At 37.0% G+C, this 22,754-nt stretch overlaps 1 protein-coding gene across 1 annotated transcript; it reads right to left on the bottom strand.

Annotated features, from left to right (window-relative positions):
• Positions 1–1,188: 1,188 nt before the first annotated feature.
• Positions 1,189–18,347, bottom strand: LOC144451103 (cyclin-dependent kinase 11B-like). Its single transcript, XM_078141876.1, has 16 exons — positions 18,212–18,347; positions 15,988–16,231; positions 15,280–15,413; positions 14,288–14,432; positions 13,484–13,593; positions 12,863–12,994; positions 12,290–12,541; positions 11,323–11,418; positions 9,704–9,949; positions 9,074–9,195; positions 8,578–8,683; positions 7,482–7,711; positions 6,710–6,826; positions 5,245–5,393; positions 4,493–4,685; positions 1,189–2,818 (listed from the first exon to the last, which is right to left on the bottom strand). Exons 2-16 carry the CDS (start codon positions 16,218–16,220, stop codon positions 2,723–2,725), a joined length of 2,361 nt encoding a protein of 786 aa, XP_077998002.1. The 5' UTR covers positions 16,221–16,231; positions 18,212–18,347; the 3' UTR covers positions 1,189–2,722.
• Between the last annotated feature and the right edge of the window lie 4,407 nt (positions 18,348–22,754).

The raw sequence follows: 22,754 nt of genomic DNA, 5'->3' as shown, positions 1-22,754 counted from the left end.
TAAACTATCCACTATTTTTACCATTGTTTCGTTTCACTTTGAAAGTAGCCAGGCCGGACACCCTACCAATGCATGTGGAATGAGGATTAACGTTACGGTTTATTTGCCGCGAATATTTCGACCTTTTATTTTTATGTGTCGCACTTTCTAATTATTAGGACAGTAAAATATTAGACGTTAGAGAAGTCTCTAAGCGTCCTTCCCCATCATACATTTCTACTCTTTGTCTTTATACAGTGCAAACTTTATGTACAGGATGATACTGCAATATTTCAATCGACATCTTATTATAATTTGCATGCCAGCATCTTACAACGTTAGCCGAAGACGTTGCGATGTTATCAAGTTGAGAGAACACCTGTTTCTAAAACCACCGGTCCCTGCGTAAATATTCTCAATAGACTAATGAGTCTGTATTGTTCTTTAGGTCGTGTTCATTCACGGTAAACGTACATATTTGCATAATGAACATCTCTCATTAACGAGGGGATCGTGGTTGACCGTCGGTATACGTGCTGAGGTGAAAACCCACTATTTGGCCTAAATATACTAGTATCACATTACGGTACATAATTACAAGTTCCTTGTGGTATACTGGATAAAGGACTCGCCAGTTTAATATGATCTTTGGCCAAAATGATGTCCTCATTAAATGACCTGAACTACGTCGTTTCGTCCAAGGTTACGATGAAATAAGCTGTAATAAAGAAGAATAAATAAACACACACACATATATTTCTATATAATTTATATCCTTCAAATATGTACGTTTAAAGTAATGCGTATCCTCACAAATTCTATGTGGCACAGTGGTTAAGGTCTTCGACTTCAAACCCGTAATCTATAGTTTCACGTTCGATTCCCGTTAAAGCCAGAGAAGATTTTTTTTTTACATTTTTTTTGGTGATTGGAAAGATAAAAGCGAGAAACATGACATGTCCATATAGGGACCAAAACGGAGTAGTGGGTAAGATGACTGCCTGGTAAGTCAGAGTCCCGAGTTCGATTCCCGGAGTAGCGGGTGGCTATTAAGTCCCCGTAGTCCCCGGTGGCTAAAGAGTCTCCTAAGTCTCCGTAGTCCCCGGTGGCTAATAAGTCTCCGTAGTCCCCGGAGTTGTAGGTGGAGCTAAAGATACAAATTAATTTTGCTACACAACAAATGATTCTTTATTAGAAATTTTTTTTATTGACTAATAAATGACACAACTTACTTTCTGTACTTTCATAGTACAAGACTACTATAATTCTTACTAGACTTTATTCAATACATTCCAAATAAAAATATAAATGTAAAAAAGTGATTTAAGTCTACATATCCCAACATAACAACTTAATGCAGTCAAGGATATTTTGAAAAGAGTAATTTCATCAAAATAATAATAATAATAATAATAATACAATTACGTGTATCCTATCGGTCAATGTACTATCAATTTTCTTCTTAGAAGACAAATAAATAAACAAAACAAAAAAAACGGTCACCGCATCATTTTTGAAATTTCCATAGGATGAGAAACAAACTTTTTTTTGGGGCCGTATACTTTCTGTTAGAAGGACTATTCATAGAATAACATTTTTAAGTGGTAAATATAAAACTGTTCTTCCAATCTGTTGAGTAAGTTACTAAGGGGATATTTTATCACCTAAAATTATAACAGTAATCGATACAACTGTACTAAAGGCAGAAATATTATCCTTGACTGCATTAAGTTGTTATGTTGAGATACTAGTATGTAGACTTAAATTGGTCACCGTTTGGGTAAAGTGACGAACATTCAGTGATATACGGGTTTCATCTTGGAATGGCTAGTATGAAATGTCACTGCTTTGCAATTTGATAAGGATGAGAACACCATTGTGTACTATGAAGAAGCTGTACTTAATTCCTGTTTTACCCTGGTCCCTGGAGACTAAGTGAGGATGTTGTAAGGAGATGCAGGGAGAGCTAAAATTTACATACAAAGACATAGTGTCCTGGTAAAGTTGCACCTCTCACGGTTAATCCGGTAAACAAAATAACACTATACAATTACCATTGGGGGCGCACTTCAAAATCCACAGCATATCATGTTTTGGAGGATAACTTTGGTGAAAGATCAAAATATTCAATAGATAAATAAATGTTATTCACCCTACATAACCTTTTCATAGCATTTTTAGAATGCTAAGTTTAACAACATTATTGCGAATGGCATTGTAAAATAACTGCATCACTTGAACATTTATCCTCTTGCTTACTTCTTAAGACTAACTGAATCATGTTTCCATGTGACCGCTAGTTCTCACCTGATATTCATATAATGTACTGCTCATTTAAGAACTTCTGAACAATTTGTTCACAGTTTCATACACAGCCAAACGATCAGCAGCCATGATGAAGAATTGTAGCTTTCACTTTGCCAAATCTGGGGCGCCCTCTTGTGGTGCTTGCCTGCAAAATGGCAGAACTTAGGTATCTGGAATATGGCGTATTTGGCTTGTGTGTAGGCTAATGACCAATATTATTCTGTTGATTCAATGTCAATCTATATACAACAAAGTACTTTTCAAGTTCAAGTCTGTGTGTCAAAAGATCGAAATTTCAGATTGGCTCCAGCTCCTTCTGCCGATGATTCCTGGGAAGCCTTATGTGAATTTGATGATCCCTGGGAAGCCAATGTGAGTCTGAATCTCAGTGTATGAATTTACATCGTACTTCAGAGTCTCTGTGATGTGTCAAATGTTAAAATTTCAGATTGAATCCAGTTCCTTTAGCCGATGATCCCTGGGAAGCCAATGTGAGTCTGAATCCTTTATCGATGTCAGCATCGTCTTCACCCTGTACAAAATAATAAACAAATGAAAGGTTTAGTATTTTGCACTAGATTTGTTTCTTTCAAGCCAAAGGATGAATAGTGAAACATCATCGCCCATTTGTCACAAGTATTTTTCAAAATTTCCAGCTGAGGAAAGCAAAATTCTACATGCATAATTTATGAAAAATCAGAACAAAATAGTGGTGACTTTGAACATTTGATTTTGAGCAATGAAGAACCAATGACATTGCCATGATGTAGGAAGACCACGGTATAAATTCCATATTTTTTGTTTGAATGTCTTCAACTTGGCTTGTGTGAGGTATAATAACATTAATATGCAGACACTGAATACAAAATCGGCATGAATCTTAGACTACATTGCCATGATGTAGGAAGACGGTATAAATTCCATATTTTTTGTTTGAACGTCTCCCAACTTGGCTTTTGTGAGGTATAAGATGCAGACACTGAACACAAAATCAACATGAATCTTTTGACTAGTTTTGACATCACTGGGAGATTATTAAAGATGTTTGATTTGAATTTAATAATCAAATTATATATTTTATATAGCCAAAAATTCATTAAATTTTTTTTATTTTATCACTGGTGCAATGGTGTTAAAGCCCATTATACCATGCACGAGCTGAACATTCAGAACAAAAATATGAAATATGTACTGTGGTCGTTCTACGTCATGACAATGCATGTCTAAGTACATCACTGGTTCCTGCTGTGTGCAAGGTAAGAGTCAAAACATTCAAAATTGCCATTACTTTCCCCAATATTTTTTAGACATGGTGTGATCAAAATCTGCAGATAGCTCTTAGACAGGTGTGAATGTTTACATTTGGCCCACATAAGTTGGAGATTACACAACACCTTTACATATATGTACAGGTATACCAGATATCTATTGGCAACAGCAGGTGAGATTCTTTTGATCTGATTTCCACCACACTATCCTAATGTGTGCCTGCAGTTGTAAGTGGAGAGATGATAAGGTAGCTCTCATTGATGTAGTTTACAGGATTTTTCTAAAGTTTTTGAGGTTGGACATTATGTAACATATATCAGCACCATATTTACATATACCAGACGGCTCATGGCAACAGTAGGTGACTCACTTGATTTGATTGCCACTGCACCATCCTACAGTGTGCCTACAGTTGTAACGGGAAGTATGATAAGGAAGCCCCAGCAACCTATCAGTCTAGACGTGGACTCAATCTGATGTAGTGTACACTTCGCGATTTCTTTTTGGCTGTTACTTTTACTGTCATTTCTTCTTTTGTGATCGCGTGTTACATACATCTGACACAGCACCATAAAGTGATAAAGTGTACCAAATTTAAGTGCTGAGTGAATTCACTCAATGAGTGAGAATGTTTAATGCACTGAAACATATGGGTACAGTACTTCAGAGTGCTCTGTTCAAAAAGAGCATGAGCACAGTGTGCAGACAATGATGTTATCGTTATTGTTTGGTGGTTCTCTTTCTTTCAATTTCAAAAGTTGAGCGTATATATTGTAAGACGGATTCTGATTGGCTACTCAAAGTGTGAGATTTGGTACGACTGGTGTTGTGTAACAAACACCCACAAAAGAACAAACGACTGTAAACGTAACAGCCAAGAAGAAATCGCGAAGTGTACAATACACTGGATTTTAATTTGATTAGATGTGTGACTTACCAATTTGTTGAAATTCATTCCACCTTCAGGAGCTTTAGGACTTGTTTCTCTCTTAGTGTTTCTTGGTTGTTCACTTTTAGCCGGCCATGTAGGGAAATCAGATTCATTTATTGGTAGCGGTGATTCTTTGAAATATTCATGTTCTAATGCTGTGTCTGCAGTGATACGTCTCGTAGGGTTGTATGTTAAAAACCTAGTGAAAAAAACAAGTTTTTAAATTTAGTTTTGAGGTTTTGCTTTGCACTCTGTGTATCTTGGTTCTCCCTTAAAGATACATGATCGATTTTTATGGAGGAAGCATACCCCACTTTGCCTGAGATGACTGTTTGCATCAAATCAATGGTAAAACACAAAAATCAATGATAGATTTTGGTGGCCATCTTGGATTTTCAAATGTCCAATCAGATCGATCAAAAGACATCCAACAGGAATATTCAGGCCATGTTTTATGCTCATGTCACATCTGTGGTGACACCATAATTCTAACCCAAAATACTGTAATGGACTTTTGAACATCTGTCACTTTATAACCAGACATGAAAACAAAAGATAAATACAAATGGATGTGTGGGGGCGCTGTTCATTTTATTTTGATCTTAGCAATGGTAATAGTCACTAGTCATTTTTGAGTTTTTGATTGTTACTGTTTACCAAGTACAAGTTGTCCACGGTGACATTATTATATGTAGTTATAAGCAGCTTTTTTCATCTCCTAGCTGAAGCATAAATGTGACCAAAAATGTTACACTTACTTGTTCATGAGTTCAAAACCTATATCAGTAAGGTAGGCACCAAAGCGATTTCTAAGATTATTGTAGGGATAATCAGCAAACGTAACTTTCTTGACAGCTGGTAGTTCACTGTATCCAGGCCAGATTTTCTCACTGGGTGTTCCCAATTCCTATATTGTGTAATGTATAGAAAACATCAGTTACAACAATGGAAAATTAACTATTGGAAAGCTAACAAAGACAAACTAAAACTGTCTATGCAATATGTTGATGTAGTTTTATTTCAGAGTAGAGCAACACATATCCACCAAAGCCTACAATGTGCTTTAGACATAGGCCTTTCCAAAATTTGCCATGGTGGCGCTCTACTTCCTATCTGTGTGTACCTTGGTGGCACTCTACTTCCTGTCTATGTGTACCTTTGGGGTATACATGGTATAGGTTACTCATTTAATCATAGAGCACTGCTGATGTCTGAACAATACAAAAAACATCCCTGATTTACACTTTTACAGAATACCAAGGGAGAAAGCTCTATCGAAACAGTACAATGAGGTGATGATACCCCCAATCTGAGCGAGGGCGCTGTATTCTCAATTTCATGTTTGCAGTCTGCAATGGCCTTTTCAGTACTACTGAACAGAACTTTGCGCTCAAGATTGGCCCTATAATAATTTGATTGATTGATTGATTGATTGATCAATCTTTGATAGCGAGGATTTCTAACTTCTATCTTCTAGTGCACATTTACGTGAACTTCAAGGTTTTACACTATCTTTGTATCCTAAGTAATGATATCTACATAAGTCAGTTTTTACATTGTGAATTGAATCAATGCCTCACCCATACATATTGCTAGCCATGAATCCATAGCAAAGGTATAAGTTTAACTATCTACTGTCACTGGAGCATATTATCCAAAGCTAGTCTCTGGGCTTATCAGTATTATTTTATCAGTATCCTACTAGCCAGTGTTGCAGCCAGCCTTTTGAAAGAGTGGGACATAGTGTCCCGAGACTTTCATTTTTCAGGGTCATCATAATTTTTTTGGTCATTATAAAAAAAAAGCGCCAATGAATTTGTAGCACAACTGTGCAGTTTTTAAAAATATTTACCCACATGCTGATCCATGCTAGATATTTGCTGAATGATTACACAGTTGCCTATCCACCCTATTGTTATCTATGCAATATACACGGTCATTTGGCTGTTGCTATGGGTGTGGTTATGTTGCTAAACATGTTTGCATACAATTTTAGTGAGGGTCATCTATGACCAGTCACTTCCAAATTGTAGGTCAGGTCCAAAAAATGCGTCAAATGACCCGAACCCCCTCTGGCTGCAACACTGCTAGATTTGTACTTGTGGCAGTTATTGCTAAATCATAACGCCATAATATGTATGAAATTGTTATACCCAATCAAAATAAGGTCATATCTAAAGGTTAAAGGTCAAAGATCATCCCCTGAGTACTTTGAACTCTTACCTTGAAAATTCGGTTGAGTTGATCTATTTCAGATCTACCTGGGAATAGCGCCTTCATTGTCAGCATCTCAGCAAATATACACCCTACAGACCACAAGTCTATTGGACAAGAATATTCCTAGATACAGAAAGGAAAACAAAACATTTCTCAATAAAGTGTATTGATTATTGATAAGAAATGATAACTCCTGTCTCTATGCACTGTTACAATGACCAGAAAAAATACGACCTTTTCGTATGAAATCTTACAACTATACATAATACAACCTGTTTCAATGAACTGTTACATCTATAGAAGTCTTGTAGTAAGACCTCAGATCTGTGCTTTGAAGGTTACTAAACAAAAGTGAAGAATGACAGTACCTCTGTTCACAGTCCCTACTGGCAAACTCTCAGGTATGTGACTTATACTCACTTAAAAAATACAACCTTTTCCTATAAACTCTTATAACTATGCACAATACTATCTGTTTCAAAGAACTGCTACATCTACAGTAATCTTTGTCGTGAGAACTCAGATCTGTGCTTTGAAGGTTACTGAATGAAAGGCAAAGAATGACAATACTTCTGTTCACAGTCAATATGAGCAAGCCGTCACATATGCAAAGAATGTTTACTTTTAAAAAATACAACCTTTACCGAGGAAATTTCATAACTACATGTATACACGATACAATATGTTCCAATGAACTGTTACCGTTTAGGTTCTATATATCTGAATTTGCCTATAGCTTGATTTCCAAAGTAGTATGTAGAATGAATCTCCTTCTTACCTTTGCTCCTAGCAGTAGTTCAGGAGCTCTATACCATAGAGTCACTACTATAGGCGTGTACTGTTTGAGAGGAGAACCATACTCCCTAGCTAGTCCAAAATCACCCACTTTGAGAACACCTTTATGACTTAGCAACAGGTTAGAGGTCTTCAGATCACGATGAAGTATCCAGTTGTCATGGAGATGACGTACAGCCCGTAGTAACTGACGTAGAAGACATTTCACTTCACCTACATGGATATAACAGATAATATCAATATATGCATGAGTACTAATTTCAAAAATTTAGTTTCTGAAACAAAAGTTGAACAAAAGAAGTGACGGAAAAAGGACATTTTGATTTAAACTGTAAATATTTAGATATTATTTCCTTTGTTCAACCTAGGAAATATGAGTAGTTACTTTTAAAAAATACAACCTTTTCCGAGGAAATTTCATAACTACATGTATACACGATACAATATGTTCCAATGAACTGTTACTGTTTAGGTTCTATATATCTGAATGAGTGACTTTAGGCGCCATGTCACTACTAGTTGCTAGTGAACTAAGAGTATTTTCCGACTGAATGAAGAAACGAATTGGGGAATAATATAACTATACCATCGCCAGTACTATAAAAAAGAAATCGGGGAAAGTAGTGGCAATTTTGAGTGTTTTGACTCATATTTCGAAAACAGCAGAACTGATGACAGCCATTGTCATGACATAGACGTGCGTTATTGTGATGTAGAATGACGAGTAAATACTCTATATTTTGTGTTGAACCTGGCGTGCATGCTATAATGGTAAATAAAAGCGTCTTTCATGACGGATGCCATGATAACTTTGGCACAGACCTATATCGACACAACTGCCCTCAAACTCCATAGACACGCGTTGTCGTGACATAAATGTGCATTGTCATGACTTAGAGTGACCAGAGTAAATATTCCATATTTTTTATTGAACTTCACTCATGCATGGTATAATGGTAAAAAAAGTGTCTTACATAATGGGTACCATGATAACTTTGGCACAGACCTATATCGACACAATGGCCCTCAATTCCATAACTTCCAATGCATTTACTCCCATATCACTCCTGTTTACTTACCCAATGTGAATGGTTGCTTCATAGTTTCCATTAAACTTTTCAAGTCATGTTCTACATAGTCCATTACTATATAAATCTTATCCATGTTACTACCGACGACTATTTCCTGTTGAGGAAGTAGAAATGTGAATTAATACCATGGGGTGACAATGGTTGAATCATGTTTTTCCCAACTTGTAAGTATTTGTCTATTGTACAAACATGCTCATATTCTCATCAAAGACAAACATGCATACATACATACATACGTACGTACATACATACATACATACATATATATATATATACACACACACACACACACACACACACACACACACACACACACATACATACATACATACATACCTACCTACCTACCTACCTACATACATACATACATACATACATACATACATACATACATACATACATACATACATACATACAAACATACATACACACACACACACACACACACACACACACACACACACACACAAACACATGTACTTACCCTGACTGTTACAATATTTGGATGTTGTGATTTCAACAGTGTATTGACTTCACGTAGAGATGTGATGGGAAACCCTTCTTTTTCTTTCTCCATTTTTAGCCTCTTGAGGGCGACAATCTCATCTGTAAACCGATACAAGACATAAAGACCATAATTAATCATTCAACATCCACATCTATTTATAGTAACACTGTTTTTTGACATTTAAATCATCCACACACACACACACACACAAACACGGTACATACATACAATACATACACATCTTTTCATCCATCCATCCATCCATACACCTACTCACCCACCCACACACACACACCCACACACACACACACACACACACACACACACACACACACACACACACACACAGACAGAGACACTTTACTTGAGTGTGAGAATAAGTTGATGTTTTCCTTTGACTCTCTAGCCATGAGGTAAAATGCGATTACAAATAACGACAGTCATATCATGTCAAAAATGTAGATAAGTTTACTACATCGTCGTCGAAAATTTGGAAAAACCCTTGTTCACTCGGTGTAGAAAAATAATCGAGTGCATGCAAGTTTTATCAACCAAAACTTTTTTCAAACAGAGTGTGAACAGAATCCATCAATTTCTCCAACTCACCTGTTTTCTTATCTTTAGCTCTGTACACTACACCATACGTTCCTTCCTCTATCCTATTCAGACACTGGAACTCTTCAACACTCCGACACCCAGATATAGCTGGCATGTACGGAGGCAGTACTTGCTTTAATTCTACTGGAGATAACTGTGGTGATTCTGGTAGGTACTCGCCATTGCTAATTTCTGATATATCATCAGCTGTGTCACTTGGAGACGAGGGGTCATCAAATTTACTTTGTATGACAGCTGAAATAGGGCAGAAATAAACAAAGTGATTTTGTGATTGCATTAAATTGTCGTAAATACCCCCTCTTTTACGGCACTGTCCAAAATGCACCGACAAGAGGTTATTTCGATATTTCGTAGGGACGAGGAAGAAATAACAGCTCTGGTTTGTGAGAATATTAAATTAGAGCATAAATAAACAACTTTCTGATTGATTTTCGTTATAGAATTCTACTGAAATAATTTTTTATCAAAGAAACGGGAATAAGTTTGCAATGACAATACGTTGGAAGGAAAATGATTATTGGTAGTCTGATTATTGGTTTTAGATTTCTAGCACCAGTACCTCACTTTTTCTGTCATCACAAAGGAACAAGAGATGACAGGAGTACAGGATTTTGTCAAATGTTTATGTTTGAAATGTACAGAATCTGAAAAGACCTGAACACATAATGCAGTTTGTAACCAAGTGAATTTCTCTATAGACTATTGAACAGAAATACTGAGAAGTCATGTTTTCACCCCAAAAAAACCACTCATTTTGGATCTATGTGATAAAAACAACCAATATGACAATAACATTTATATAATTAACTTTCTGAAAATATAGACTTGTAACTATCATCATTATTACTTCTCTATTTGCCTAGTATCCAGTGTCTGTGAATCTACTTTTCATCTTACTAATACTATACTGTAAATTTATCCATTTACTTCTATGTCTTGAGCTTTGCTTGCAGAGATTAGACAATTTACATATTGTGTACTGAGAATTGTTCATTTCAAAAGAAGCCATTGTTTATCTCCAAAGAAACCTCCTTCTCACTCTTAGTAATTTTCAAAGTTTTGTGTTTAAAACTGGGTCAGTAAGAGTCTACAATTCTAGAGTTTCAGTGAAGTGAGTTTACATGTAAAACAAAGTAGGTCGGGTTTGTTAGTTTGACTATGTTGTTATGTTATGTTATTATTTATTAAAGTGTCCTATGCAGACTTATCAAATTATACAGTACTTAAATGAAATTTACAAAAAAGAGCCACATACAGCCCTCTGGCTTTTAGGACACAAAAAATATCAAAATAAATACATAAATAAATATCACACACGTTTTAATTGTAAGAAAAGGTTTTCCTACGTTAAAGGCTTTGTGTAAAATGTTTGCAGTATCAATGGGAAATTTTATCATTAAATGTTGTAGTTTATTGTATATGGTCATAGGACTGAAGTTTGGCATTAAAGTTATTATTTTATCTATTAATGCTTTCCTTAGATCCCTGTATAGATTACAATAAAATATAAAGTGTACTTCATCCTCTGGTGAATGTTGGCAAAAGTCACATTTCCTGTCTTTGACGTCAAGCCCCTTATGACAGTTAAGTTAAGATTTAAGACTTACATGGACCATCTTTATTGGCATCTTGGTCTTTGTCTTCCTTCTCACTCTCACTTTCACTTCCACTGCTACTACTGCTGTTACTACTACTTTCTTCCTCTGTAATGCAAAGATATAACGAAAATCATAAACCCTGAAACATAACGTCGCCTGACTCAACAAAAATCTCATCACTACGTTTTAACGTCTGGCTAGACAAAAATCTTACCAACAGTGTTTTATCAATCGTGACAAACATCTATACCAATATTGTTACACTTTCTAAACATGAGCTACCATTACCTTAGGAGATCATCGTCAAATTTAAATATCCCGGGTAAACCAAAGGTTGGCGCATTCTTTGATATTTTTGAGACAGTCAATGCACAATGCTGGCCATCGATACCTGGTGCTGCACTGTGCTTAAAACCCCTCATGATGGCAACTGCCAGAATTACCATGAAGGATATGACGTGAACGATCATTTTACCATCAAGATTGAGTGAGAATTTGTGTTCGTCACTGTGGCGAACAAAGCATAAAATATTTTCAACAAATTGAAAATGAGTTTGCGTTTCCGACTTTGCCGAATGTTAGCGCGAACACTGGTTATACAGTTTGGACACTGGGACTAGGAGTGCTATTCAGAAGTACAGGCTACAATAGTTGGGTCCTGTATGTCTCTTTTTAAAACTTGCCATTTCTCATTGTGTCAATGCTAAAGTCTATGGTATTCTACGCTAGTCTCAATAGTTTAGCTTATTTGTTTCAGATGATATAATTTCCATGAAATATATTTATATATTTTTCCCGACTGCATGTTGTACTGTCATGTGCTTGGCATCCATGACAAAAGTTTAACCCTACTATCCCCTAATCTGGAGCACCCTCTATTAGGACACTTCTTTGTTTGCAAAGTAGGTATCTGGCATATGGCATACTGTGTGCGTATTTGTTTGTCTGTGATTGTTCAGAGTGTGTAGCAGCCTACCTGATTCTGACTCTGAATCTGAAGCTGAACCCGATTCCTCTTCATTCGATTCTGATTCTTCAGCACTGCTTTCTTCTTCAGCACTGACTTCTATCTCCTCGACATCGGATTCAGATGCTGATACAGGCTCCTCTACTTCGGATTCTGCCCCTGAAGACTCATTAGCACTACTGATGGCTTCATTACCACTGGCATTGACTTCCAAAATATCAGCCTCATCTATTTCTTCCCTCTTTGACTCGTGTCTTTCATCTAATTCAACACAGAAAAAAAAGTGTTACCAATGGTACTGATGTACAACTGCTTGTATATGAAAAGCAATGAACTTACAATATACATAATCCTACCAGCAACACATCATTGCCACAGTTGTTGTTTTAACAGACAGTTAGCAGCAGTTTTACAGTCTCTACACAGTTGGAGTGTACTTTATAACAACGTCTTTTTCATGTTTGGACAGGAAGCTATTTTTGACAGACAGTATCAACCCAAACCAGTGAAGTGCGTGTTTTGGGGTAGTTTTTAAGTATGAGCCCCAACAACGAGTGTCTGGATAACCGAAACTAAACATACCACTATGTTTGATTGGTGTATTCCTAGCGCTCTTTCTCTCTTCATGTTCACCATGTCTCTCCTGACTTCTATTTCTGTAAGGTTTTTCTTCTCTTATCAGTCTATCTCGTTTATCTCCTCTTATTCTTCTCTCTAAAAGACAAAACAATAAACAAAACAGAAAGTGAAAAATAGCACCAATGATTTTGTAGCACAACTATATCGTGCACAAGCCAAGTTGAACAAAAAATAAGGAATATATACTCGGTCGTTCTACATCATGTAAAGGCATGTCTACATCAGTGGTTCTGCTCTGTTCGATATCCAAGTCAAACTTCTCATTACTTTCCTTGATTTTTCTTTGATATTACTGACACTTGTATCATTATCTTATTTTCCAATATTTTTCTTCACTCGGTCGGAAAATACTCATGATCTACGGGTTGTCACTAAGGGTTGACAAAGGCCCCTTAGGTCACTCGTATTTTTCTTGGCTGAATGACGAAAACTATTGGGAATGACATCTAAATATATATAACCACATGTAAATTTATTCACACAGGCAAGTAACATGTCTTTAACATGATTGGTCATTCACCATCATGTGCCATCCAATCAGACGTGAGGTCAAGGGTCACTCACCATCATGTGGTCGTCTCCTTACTTCTTCCCTTCTAATTCTTTCTCTATCTCTTTCTGCTCTCTTCTCCCTGTCACGCTGTCTTTCTCTTTCAATTCTCTCAAGTCTTTCCCTGTTATTTGAAAAATAACAACATTTGTGAGGAGTCTGTTAATTTATAAATAACGTGTGTTGGTCTATATGAAAAAGTCATGGTCAGTGTGCCCTCTAAGCCAATTTGACACACCACTGAAGCACAGAATTTCTAGAGATGCATCAAAATTTGGTGTTCCCCTATCTCTTACTATGTGGTGACTCAAAAGAAATCCCAATTTTTATCATTTTGACTTACAACAACAAAATTTGGCTATCAACAGAGGGCACACTGGTCATAGGGATGTCTTTTTAATGTCCATAAAATCCTGTGAACCGTAAGATACAACTCATAACACTCAAGTAAAATTACTCCATGTTTTACCACTATCATTAATAGCATCCATATCAAGTGTAAAAGTATACTATTTCAATTGTTCTAATCATTAGCTCAGTATGTGGTGTCTCTCAATGTAATCAATCTATAAGCAATATTAGCAGTGCAAACCCTTTTCTGGCTATCATTAGAGGGCACACTGATTCTAGGCTAGAGTAATGGGGTTCCGTTATAATCATAATGCATGGCTTTGTGTTATCAATATCAAATTGTTATGTTGTATTAAAACTGATATTGTGAAATACACAAAAAAACATCACGCAGTCTGTACTCTTTGCATGAGCAATACTTTCGTAGTATGAAGTACAAAGAACAAAGATACGCAAAGTATAATAACCTTTCTCTTCTGGATTCCTCTCGTCTTCTAGCTTGTTCCATTACAAGTCTTTCTCTTTCCCTCCTGTCTCTTTCATCAGATCGTCTGTCTTTAGATCTATCTTTCTCTCTTATAACCCTGTCATCGTGATCACTACGTCTTTTATCTGTAACCAAGTAACACCCTTTTACTATATAGCTCAACAATTGCTTTGCAAATGGGCTTGCAGTAGGCTAGTACAATGCTGGGGAATGATTGCACAATGTCACACAAGCTCAAAAAACAAACATCGTTCATTTAGGTCAAAACCTTCTCCCCCTCCTCCTAAATGAACGTTCACAAGTGGGACATCAAACACTTGTATATTATGATGTAAACTATGATGAAAAATGTAGCGGTCGAACCACTACGATCAATGTAATGTAAAAACATGATTGTAAACACTTTAAAATACTACCAGAAACCCAGCACCATATCTCACATCAGAAGTAAATTTTGATCAACTTATCAACATCTCAGTAGTAAATACAAAACCTGTTATCATTGAAAGCATGAAAGTTTACGGTCAAAATTTGGTTAGAAGTGTGAAAATGAAGTTCAGCAATCACACTGACGCCAGACGCCCTTCCCCCTAAACGAACACAGTTTGCTTATTGAGCTTGTGTGACATTGTGCGATCATCTGTAACACTACGCTGGTCTTGACATCATGGCTGGTCTTGTCTTGTGTTGTCTGTTACTATACAAAATGCAACAGGTGGCTATACATGTAGAGTCCACCATGCACCACAAAGTTAAAATTTGTTTACTGGGTATTTAATATTTTAACAGTATTTTCAAATACAAGTATAGCCACCTCAGCTACTTTTGTACTTTGTGGTAGAGAGGTTCCACAAAGATATTGCCCATGGATGCAAGGATGATAAAATGTAGCAGCGCAAGTAACGTTTTGGTTCACGTTTTGCAATTTTTTAAAAATATTCTCTTTCAATACATGACTATAACTTGACTCACGTTTACGTCGTCTCTCATGCTCATCTCTGTCTTTATGTTTGTCTTTCCTTCTGTCTTCTTTTCTGTGTGATCTGGAATCTTTGTCTTTCTTCCTGGCTAACTGAGGTGGCTTGATGTCTAACGCATCATCCGATCTACATAAATCAACATATATCATAAATCATCCGTCTATCAAAATCAACATACTATAAATCATCCGTCTATCAAAATCAACATATTATAAATCATTCGTCTATCAAAATCAACTAATATAAATCACTGAATGAGGGAATATCATCATAAATTTGATAGTTTGAGTAAGTTGAAAAAACAATACACAGCCTAGTTTGTTTGCTTTGTAGTAGCTTGGCTGTTTTGTGACCCAATCAAAAAATAAATAGAGAGAAAATACCATCAGTACAGACAATGTTGAGGATGTTTCACTATCATTATAAACTTGTTTCTATGCAACTCTGCCATTACACAGGATTTGTAGATAAGGGCTAGTAGCTGGCAAAAAAAATAAAGTAAAATGAAAATTCTTGTCGCCTACTTTTCAGGACTTTGTGTTTAAATACTCTTTGTTTGAACCCTTATGTATCCATTGTTGGACAGATTCATGGGTCTCCCTCGTAGGTATTTTGCCAAAGTTACCTGCTACTTTTAACATTAATCTGAAGATATCACATACATTGATACAATAACATGGCATTCCACCACTATTCTTACCTTTCATCTTCACTTCCTTGATTCATTGGTTCTGCACTTTTACTTTCCGCTCTCAATTCACCATCCTCAAGGCTACTTCTCTTCTCTTTATCCTCTCTTTCCTTTCTCCTCTTTTTCTCTTCCAGGATTTCGTCCAGGGTTTTCACTCTCCAGCCGGGGTCTCTTCCTTTGTGGCGTTGTTCTTGATGTTCTTGATCACTGTTATCTGTATGATGATCATCTGAATCACTCATGGCGTTTATACCTGGGGTTAAATAATTAATGAACCTCCATAAGTTAATGTGAATTTATAATGCACATTTTCTTTTGAGAGCTCAAGGCACTCACATTTATTACCCCCTGACACGGATGAACACGGCACAAAAGCCCTTTATACTTCAACTCCCTGGGAGCACACAATCCATTGCAGCCACTATTAGTGCGTAGGATTAAAGCATTCACATTGCAACTTCTATCCTACCAGGTCCCTAATTATACAGCTGAGCGGACTGAGACAATCATGGTTCAAGTCTTGCCCGGAAGGACTTTAGCTATTCAGAAACAATGACAGTGACAGGGCATGAAACTGCAGATTCCAAGCTAACCATTCATTCATCATGACTCAAAATGGTACTGCAGGTAGTCATAAGTAATCTAGAGGCTATCTGTGGCTTTGACTCAAGTCTAGCTCAATGAGGTCCTGAGATGAAATTTCAAATTCAAAGGAAGCCACTCACACAGTCATTAACATCATGTCTATGGTAATCAATCACAGAATTCTGCCCAATGATGACAAGTTAGTGTTTATTGGGGCAGATTCAGTTATGTAATGTCCAAATGTTGTATATTTATTTATTTATATATTTAATTTAAAGGATATTTTATATAGTATTTGTACTATCAGAATGTTACTTCTACACTATTTACATCATTCTAACAGTAGGGGTTTACTCATTTGTATGAACAACCTTTGGTTCATGACTACTCATTGAGCTAGCCGAGGTTAAGAGATGATTTGATACCATGTACGTGTAGCATCTAGACTAAATAATGAGTGGTATTACATAGACTAAATGTAATGCTACACAAACCTTCACTAGCTCAGTCTAGTTTGAGTTACCCAGCCCTACGTTACATGGCCAAATGAGAGTCTAAGGCAGGACTCGAAATTAACAGTAGTCCCGTGTCCACAGACTACCAATTCTTGTCATGGGACTACCATAATTTGTAGCTGGTAGCCCACTCAGGCTACTACTGATTATGTGATGATTTAAAGAATGGAAGATTTACAGACATGAAAGTATTTTAATAACACACATTTCCAATAGAGGAACTCTGTTTTCAATTCAGAAATATAGGACTACATAATGTATTGGTCACAATCCTTGGGGTACCACTTTCTGAAATTGGTAGCCCACTGGGACTACTAAAAGAAAAAATTTAATTTCAAGCCCTGTATTAAACTTGTAAGGCAATTGCATTAAGTCATTTGTTTGTGAGGAACATGCCCCTCCTGATATGTGATATTGGTTATGATTAAATTAGCAAAGTATGCTGTAAAATCTATCTACAGCTCAATATCTCTGAAATTAAAGAAACAAGCTTGTACGTAGATGCTTCAAGAATGTCTACAGTACACCCAGTATAATATTTTGGTCTCATTACGGTTATAGAGCGATTCAGAGTAAAAAAACACAACCACAAAGGCAAAGTCGAGGTAGTCGTTTAGTTTACACATGTATATAAATTCGGAGAAAATTTTGATATTTTAGTAAAAACACGAGATGTGTACAAGTTGTAGGTAAGAGTAATACAATGTTATATAGTAAACAGAGAAGCCATATCATTACAAACCTAATATAAATTGTACATACAACTGTATACAAATACAAATTTGCATTATCGCTGCATTTTAATTTTTAACGGTAACGTTATGGGCACATTTGAAGATCTGGAATAAACTAATTTAATGGCAAAACCAATGTTAAGTTGACACATAGTAACACACTGATATTCACAAGAGCCTACTGCCTATCATAAATTGACGATACAATCTCACAGACTCATCGGGAAAAGCACCATTGCCACCGACACTGGCTGGGTCAATGATTGTTGTTGTAAAACGATATTTGACTGAGTGTGACAGTTGTTTTGAAAATGTACCGACACGCGTACACGGTCACAGGAAGTCAAAAAAGAAAACAAATTTTGGTAAACAGTTACAAGTAATATAATTCGTACTTACCACACGCCTAAAGATAAAGGTGTAACTCGCTAAATGTTCGCAAACACACCATATAAACAATAAACTAATGAAAGAAACTTAGGTACAACGCATGGTCACGAAAATGGCCGACGACGCAATGCTGACGATATATGCCCTTTGACCCACCCATCATGCACTGCGAATAATTTCCGCGAAACCTGTGTGCTTTTCCGGTCACGATCATAAATACTTGTTTCCCGAGATACGTTTCTAAAATATCGATAATATTGGCATATTTGGCTGATAATATATGAAAGGGGTAAAATAACACGGGCTTCTAGAATCAAGTAAGTCCACACACGGCGGTTATATGTATAATTTTACCCCTTTCACATACAGACCAAATATGTTTATATTATCGATATTCTGCAAAAATATTATGCGGTAAGATATTTTATTATGGTCTGAAATATTTCTCTGGAAACAAATGTCTGTGATCACGATCCTCCCTCACAGTCGTCATTTTACAATTGAAAAGTGGTTTGTTTTTGTGATTATTTTGTCAATATATAACTACACTTCACAGGTGCTATCAACGAAATATTTCCAGATATTATCGATATGACTATTTTTTTGGAATTGAAATTGATTTAGTCAACATGGTGATTAAAAAAGAAACTAAGCTTTATCCGGCAAAGTGAAAAAAAATGCACGTAAATAAACCCTATTGTTTGAATCCCAAAGATTTGGACTGAGGTGACATGTTATGAATAATGATGCTATGAGGAAAAATATAAAAGAAACTCCAAGCAAATATGGCCATTCTTTAGTTCAGGACCACCTTTGTCTAGCTCTGCCAGACGACAACTGTCTTTCACACCCAAACGTTAATCTAATCAAACATTATTTCACCAACTTGTCGACTACTCCCTTTCCACTGAATTGTGTCTGTCCGGGTTTATCTAGTATATGTCAACATCCATTGAGTAGGATATAGTTCGGGCAGCCAGAGGAAAACGATTTAAAGTTTGAAATATTAATATAACTGTCCTAGAACATAAGGCTTACTATACTGCCTTCATTCCCCACAATCTTCGTGCACGTTTCAAAGAAAATGGCGTTCAAATAATGAAAAGAACACAACTCTCTGTTGTTATATAGGTTGGGTAGATTAAACTCTTTTCATGTGTCGTTCAGTCTTTTTCATTTCATTTCTTAGGCAGTAAGATACGTCGTGTCGTTCGCCCTCAACGATGTGTGAGGTCGCCCTCACCGATGTGTGAGGGCGCCCCGTCACGCGTCACGGCGTACCTTACAGACTATTCACCTTCTTATTTCATAGTTTTTCTCAGTCATCTTGTTTCTCTAATTGAACATTTTAAAATCTCATTTTTTACATACAATTTTTTTTTAATTCGTACAAACTGGTCTGTCATTAACGCATCCATTATGATTGATGCAACCGACTCCTGAAACAACATGGAATGGCTGGAACGCTGGCTTCTCGCTTGTGACGGGAACGGCAATGATAAACACCTTGTAGCCAATTCAAGAAAATCAATCTCGTCGTGTACAAACCCTACCTTTCAGACTCTCGTCGTTGGGGCTCTCGCTTACTAATACGCGTATCGCATCACACAAACGTAGGTGGCGCTCTACATTCGAATATCAATTCAATTCATGTTACTAGGGGAACGCCAATAACGACAAGCGTGATCAGAAGCTTTCGCACATGTACGAAAGGGAGTGGGAGAGAGTATGTGTGTGCGTACGTACGGCGTGTACTAATATTTTATCAAAAGTATGGGTACACATTACCGACATGTAGTGCTAAAAACGGTTGTGAAATTTCACAAATCACAGGTGGGTAACAATAATTATTAAATACTGCATTGTATAACTTGATATCACAACAATTTTGTAGTTGTCAGCAAAGTTTTCACATAAAGTGTAGATTATGGTGTTAAATGTCGATTACTTGATGTGCCTAAGATGAACGACCGTAACGTATAGTATGTCATATGGATTGTCACCAAGAGGCTATACACATGATGCGGTATGAACGATGCAGTTCTTTTTCGAAATATTCATTTTGTTAATACTTTTTCCCAACTATCAATTTCTAATGCATTATCATTGTCGTTTTGATGGTGGCCATAGTAGTAACCATGGTGAATTTCCTCCTCCACCTCCTCCTCCTCATCCTCATCCTCATCATCATCATCATCATCATCATCATCATCATCATCATCATCATCATCATCATCATCATCATCATCTCGCTCATATTCTGTGTCTGTCTGTCTGTCTCTGTCTGACTGACTGACTGTCTGTCTGTCTGACTGACAGTCTGTCTGTCTGTCTGTCTGTCTGACTGACTTTCTCAGAACACTCACGCACACACACACACACACGCACGCACACACACACACACACACACACACATACATACGCACACGCCAAAACATTTTTTTTCAATCTAAAAAAAATAATCTGGGTTGTCAAAGACATAACACATGTAGTCTCATGCTATATTGTTTTATTCGGCAGATATCTTGTCAGAAGACTATTGGTATACTGAAAGTCATAGGGTGACCTTTTTTAAGCCCTTCAGGATGGCGTCAAATCCCGACGCCCTTCGTCGTCAAGGAACTGCGTTCCTAAGTATTGGTGCATGTCTTATACTGTTCGGTGTCATTCTGTACATATTGCTGTGGTGGTTTTCGTTCGTCGGCTCTATTGTGTTCGGCGTTGGAGTAGCTTTCATTATTACTGGCGTGGTATTTCTTATCCGATCGAACAACGCAAGAAACCAAGTCAATATGGTTGTCCACCAGCCACAGCAAATGCCAATGGGAACCACTATGCATATGACGACACAACCAACAGCGCCCCCACCGCCGTATTCTCAACAGGCTGGTTACACCGGGGGTTACGCACCCCAAAAGACTGGATACGCACCCCAACAGACTGGTTTCGCACCCCAACAGACTGGCTTCGCACCCCAGCAGACTAGTTTTGTTACGCACATTGAACACATATAGATGGGGGATAACATATTACAGATTATAATGGTCTGTTGTCATGATGTATTTTAGAAGTACATACATATATATTATATTATAATGTCAAACTATCTGAGTTAAACTGTGCCAATATTATAAACAACGTGTCAAAAGTCAACGCATGCGTAATGTCTCATTTATCATATTTTAGAAAATATCACACTTATTCTCCTTGGCCGGCTTTCTGATTACAGTTTTCAGTAACGCCCTTTTTATCCTTGGATGAATGGGAAATCATACATGTACCTATAAAAAGTCGTCCAGTTTCAGCATTGCTGTTTATGGTCCATGCTACATATACACGTACGCACGCACGCACACACATGCACACACACACACACACACGCGCGCACACACACACAAACACGCGCGCGCACGCACGCACGCACACACACACACACACACACACACACACACACACACACACACACACACTGTTCTTGCTCAATTCTTTCAACGACAAATTTACAGGATCAGATATTACAAACAATACACTAAATTATTAGAGATATATGTGATGCACGTATTACTTGGGCTAAACTTACACTCCGACTGTAAAATATTATCATTACCACATTTCAGTCACTTCACTAGCATGGATGTAGAAGTTTGTGATGCTACCGCCACGCTGATAGGCACCGAGTACTCTAGGATCCCATGGACATTCTAAGGGGAAACGGAATCAGCTCACACCCAGAAAAGTCCTCATAACTTCGTTTCAATCTCAAACTCCCCGTTTCCCTTATTTCGCTACCAACAAGTCTCATTGAAACTCAAGTTTACATAACTAAATTCTACTCATTGAAAATGACGTCATCTCCTAATAATACAATGACATCACAGTATTGACACTAGTTGTTTGTCTCAGCATAGTGTAAAACTCTTCTCATTTTGAATTCGTCATGGCTGAGAAAGTCTGCTGGGCTCTGTCTACGGGAATGTCAACACGCTAATTTTCTGTTAAACACTATCTCATATCAAGACATGTTCATGAAATAATAGGAGAATGTAAGGTGCGCCGTGATAGGGCGCCCTCACACATCGGTCACCCTCTGAGCAGGCCGGTGAGGGCGCGTGGAGTGACGCGACGTGTAAACTATAACATGGACTGTATCAATAGTTCAGTTTTTGGCGGAATAGTACATTTGTAGTAGCACATAAATTTGTGTATAAATTTTAAAACCTCAGAAGTTCAGAATTAAAGAAAAAATAATTTGTAGTCCACCACAGTTGTATAAAAAAGTGCGTTTTTTCCCATTTTATGTTGATTCGTTTATATACGCTGTAAAACACCACGCCGGGGCGTCCTTATCATTCATACCATAACGTACCCCTTTTGGTAAGGAATGATAAGAGCGCCCACAACGGCTGACTTTTGAGTTTACTTCGTTTATGAACGTGGTTTCATTACGTGATGATATAGTATCGTTACAACATCTCGTTTATTTTCGTTGCGGATCGTAAAAACAAGTATCGCTTATTTTTTTACAACAAAGTGTCACTATAACTCACAAGTA

The sequence above is a fragment of the Glandiceps talaboti genome, chromosome 21 (genome assembly GCF_964340395.1).
Source record: "Glandiceps talaboti chromosome 21, keGlaTala1.1, whole genome shotgun sequence".
Taxonomy (NCBI): Eukaryota; Metazoa; Hemichordata; class Enteropneusta; family Spengelidae; genus Glandiceps; species Glandiceps talaboti.
Note: the sequence above shows the minus strand (reverse complement) of the source record. Positions and strands in the feature narration are given on the sequence as shown.

Bases quoted from the DNA above. Each gene is read 5' to 3' on its own strand.
- LOC144451103 (XM_078141876.1), bottom strand. From the start codon at position 16,220: ATGAGTGATTCAGATGATCATCATACAGATAACAGTGATCAAGAACAT. The intron at 14,433-15,279 runs GTGAGTCAAGTT...ACTTGGTTACAG, and splicing joins GCATGAGAGACGACGTAAAC to ATAAAAGACGTAGTGATCAC. The intron at 12,542-12,862 runs GTATGTTTAGTT...GTGTTGAATTAG, and splicing joins TACACCAATCAAACATAGTG to ATGAAAGACACGAGTCAAAG.